This window comes from Aplysia californica, unplaced genomic scaffold, assembly GCF_000002075.1.
Source record: "Aplysia californica isolate F4 #8 unplaced genomic scaffold, AplCal3.0 scaffold00649, whole genome shotgun sequence".
Classification (NCBI taxonomy): domain Eukaryota; kingdom Metazoa; phylum Mollusca; class Gastropoda; order Aplysiida; family Aplysiidae; genus Aplysia; species Aplysia californica.
In genome coordinates this window covers 165741-168068 of record NW_004797919.1, presented here as the reverse complement: position 1 = coordinate 168068, position 2328 = coordinate 165741, and the positions used below count along the sequence as shown (strand labels likewise).

Below are 2328 nucleotides of genomic sequence, written 5' to 3'. Positions count from 1 at the left end.
ACCACTAGGCACCAGGGGCGCCACAGCGAAAGTAGTTCCGACCGGTGGTCCGGTAAAGTACAATCTTACCTCCAGCCCCACTTTCAACAATAAAGTTGAAAAATTTAAATAAATGAATGAAGGAAATTAAAAAATGATTGTTGACAAATGTTGACTCATGACGACATCATTATGATCGATGAATTAAGATTCTTGAAAATTCTACACAGAGTAGATCTAGACCTATATTATAACCCCCAAAAAAGGGAAATAAATAAAGGGAAACTCCGTCTGTACCTCCTCCGTATACGCCGCCACTCATTTTGTTGACAAGAATCTCAGTTTTCAATTCAATAAACAAAGGTATTGAGTCTTCTCAAACAGTACCGGTAAGGGCTTAGGCTTGGTTTGGTAGAAGAAAACTCACGCTAAATGAAACCGGAAGTTGTGCTCTTGCTAGGGAGGAGGGACTGGGAAACTTCGAACATCTGTAAAAGAATATAAGAAGAGTAGAATTTAGGCAACAAAATAGCTTAACCAACTATTTTAAAATCATAAATCTATCAATTATCTTTAAAAGCATAAAATTTGTTTATAAAAATTGTAGAATGAGTCTAATATTCTGTACAGAAAACACTGCTCCCTACTGAAAGATTTTAGTTGCCAGCTTGAAAACCTGAGACTCGAAATGATTAATGTGCTGACCACTGACCATAAATAAAAATAATTTATTAGCCTTTAGATCTAGAGACTTTTTGCAAGCATTCTTCTGGTTTTACTACTGCATCTTGTGAACAATTATAATGGGCATCTTATTTTAATCTGATGAAATAGGGTGTATGCAAGGTGGTCAAATAATGTACAATACCATGGATTAACCAAATTTACAGATTTGATTTCTTCTTAACAAAAACAGAAAAGGAAAGAACTAAAGACGTGTAACTATGTTGATGTGCTACGTGTATATATATCTTTGTGGGTTTACAGTGCAGCAATATTATGTGTTTTAAGCCTTCCCTCAAATCCAAAAAACCGGGTGTTATCATTTTAGGCACAAAATATTTTCAAATTGGCTTACACCAGGTTGCAAGTCCACACTCTTGCTTGCGTTTCAATATATTTGTTAAAATGTCATGTTATTGATGGACAGGCAAAAGAAAAAGAAGTTTTTTTATTGGCTTCTTTTTTTAAAGAAAATTATGTAAATGTCAACGTGGCCATCAGCGTATGATCTTATTATGCAATTGCGAGGGCAGTAAAACCAAAGATCGTTGTATACGGTAGTAGAGAATCTTTGGTAAAACTATACAGATATGTATCTAAAAAGGAGATAACCCAGTGAGTAAAACTTTTACACTTACCAAAATAAACAAAACATCAGTGACTAGTTGTTAGTATTGACTCTGATACTGATGGTGCTCACGCTCATGGAATCAATACCGTTTAGGGAAGGGTTTTATTATTTTTTTCCTTCAATGACACAATACAACTCTTGAAATTTGAAATTAGTGCTTACCGTGTGTCCATAGAAAGCTCGATCCTTGTCGATTGAACAGGTCATATTATATCATTTAACTTTCAATCTTTTGATTACCTGGCAATCGGAGAGCAACAAACAAAGCATCTTCCTTTGACTTCTTCATAGGCCTTGAGAGAGAGATGGGAGGAAGGGAAGTAACTCTATCGGTACTCGACTCGCGACTCGACTCAGTTTGCTTTGCTTCCTCTCTCCTGTAGCTTGCTTGCTGTGTTGCTGCTGCTGAAGTTGGAGTTCAACTTGGGATGCAGCGATGTCCATTCTGTTGCTCATTACAGAGTTCAATTTGTCCCTGACATTGCCAGATCGATGAGGAGACTGCATACTGACGCTTGTCGATTGTGAAGCCTTCATCTCATGTTCAAGTAAAAGACTGGTTAGTCTTTAAAATCAACACTTCTCACTTCTGTAATTCAGTGTAATCGAACTCGAAAGTGAAAGTCAACTTAATATCTAGAAAATCTAGATCTATAATCTAGATCTAGATCTAGATTCTAACATAAAATACACAGGAAGATTGAAGAATACTGGACTGTTTGTATACATTATTGCGCGAGAATGTGGGATGGGTGGTTGTAGTTGCGGTGGAGGAGGATAAAAACTGGGGAAAATCATGAACGAAGTGTATACAGACCTGGTAACCGGGAACAAAGTCACGAAGTATACAGACCCGGTAGGGGAAATCTTTTGTGGGCTGGATTGTACTTTACCGGACCACCCGTCTCGGCCCGTGATTACTACGCACACCTAGCCTAACTACGCTCTCATAGTCATAGTACTCTGAGTGCGGACAAAAGGTAGTTCCGCGGGCG

General features: G+C 37.8%; 2 protein-coding genes across 6 annotated transcripts in view; one reads left to right on the top strand and one right to left on the bottom strand.

Annotated features, from left to right (window-relative positions):
* LOC101856050 (actin-like protein 6A) overlaps positions 1 to 435 on the bottom strand; it is a 20366-nt gene extending 19931 nt beyond the window's left edge. The window contains exon 1 of the mRNA XM_005108004.3: positions 277 to 435. Within this exon, the coding sequence (XP_005108061.1) occupies positions 277 to 301 (25 nt within the window). The 5' untranslated portion in view covers positions 302 to 435. The remainder of the gene's footprint in view (positions 1 to 276) is intronic.
* A 1170-nt stretch (positions 436 to 1605) lies between these two features.
* Positions 1606 to 2328, top strand: part of LOC101855051 (protein TSSC4) — a 16204-nt gene continuing 15481 nt past the window's right edge. For 2 of the 5 annotated variants that reach the window (XM_005108002.3, XM_005108001.3), the window contains exon 1: positions 1624 to 1892. The gene's annotated coding sequence lies outside the window, so the exon portion shown is untranslated. Of the gene's footprint in view, positions 1893 to 2328 lie in introns of all 5 variants that reach the window. The other 3 variants (XM_005108000.3, XM_005107999.3, XM_005108003.3) reach the window with 3 other exon arrangements.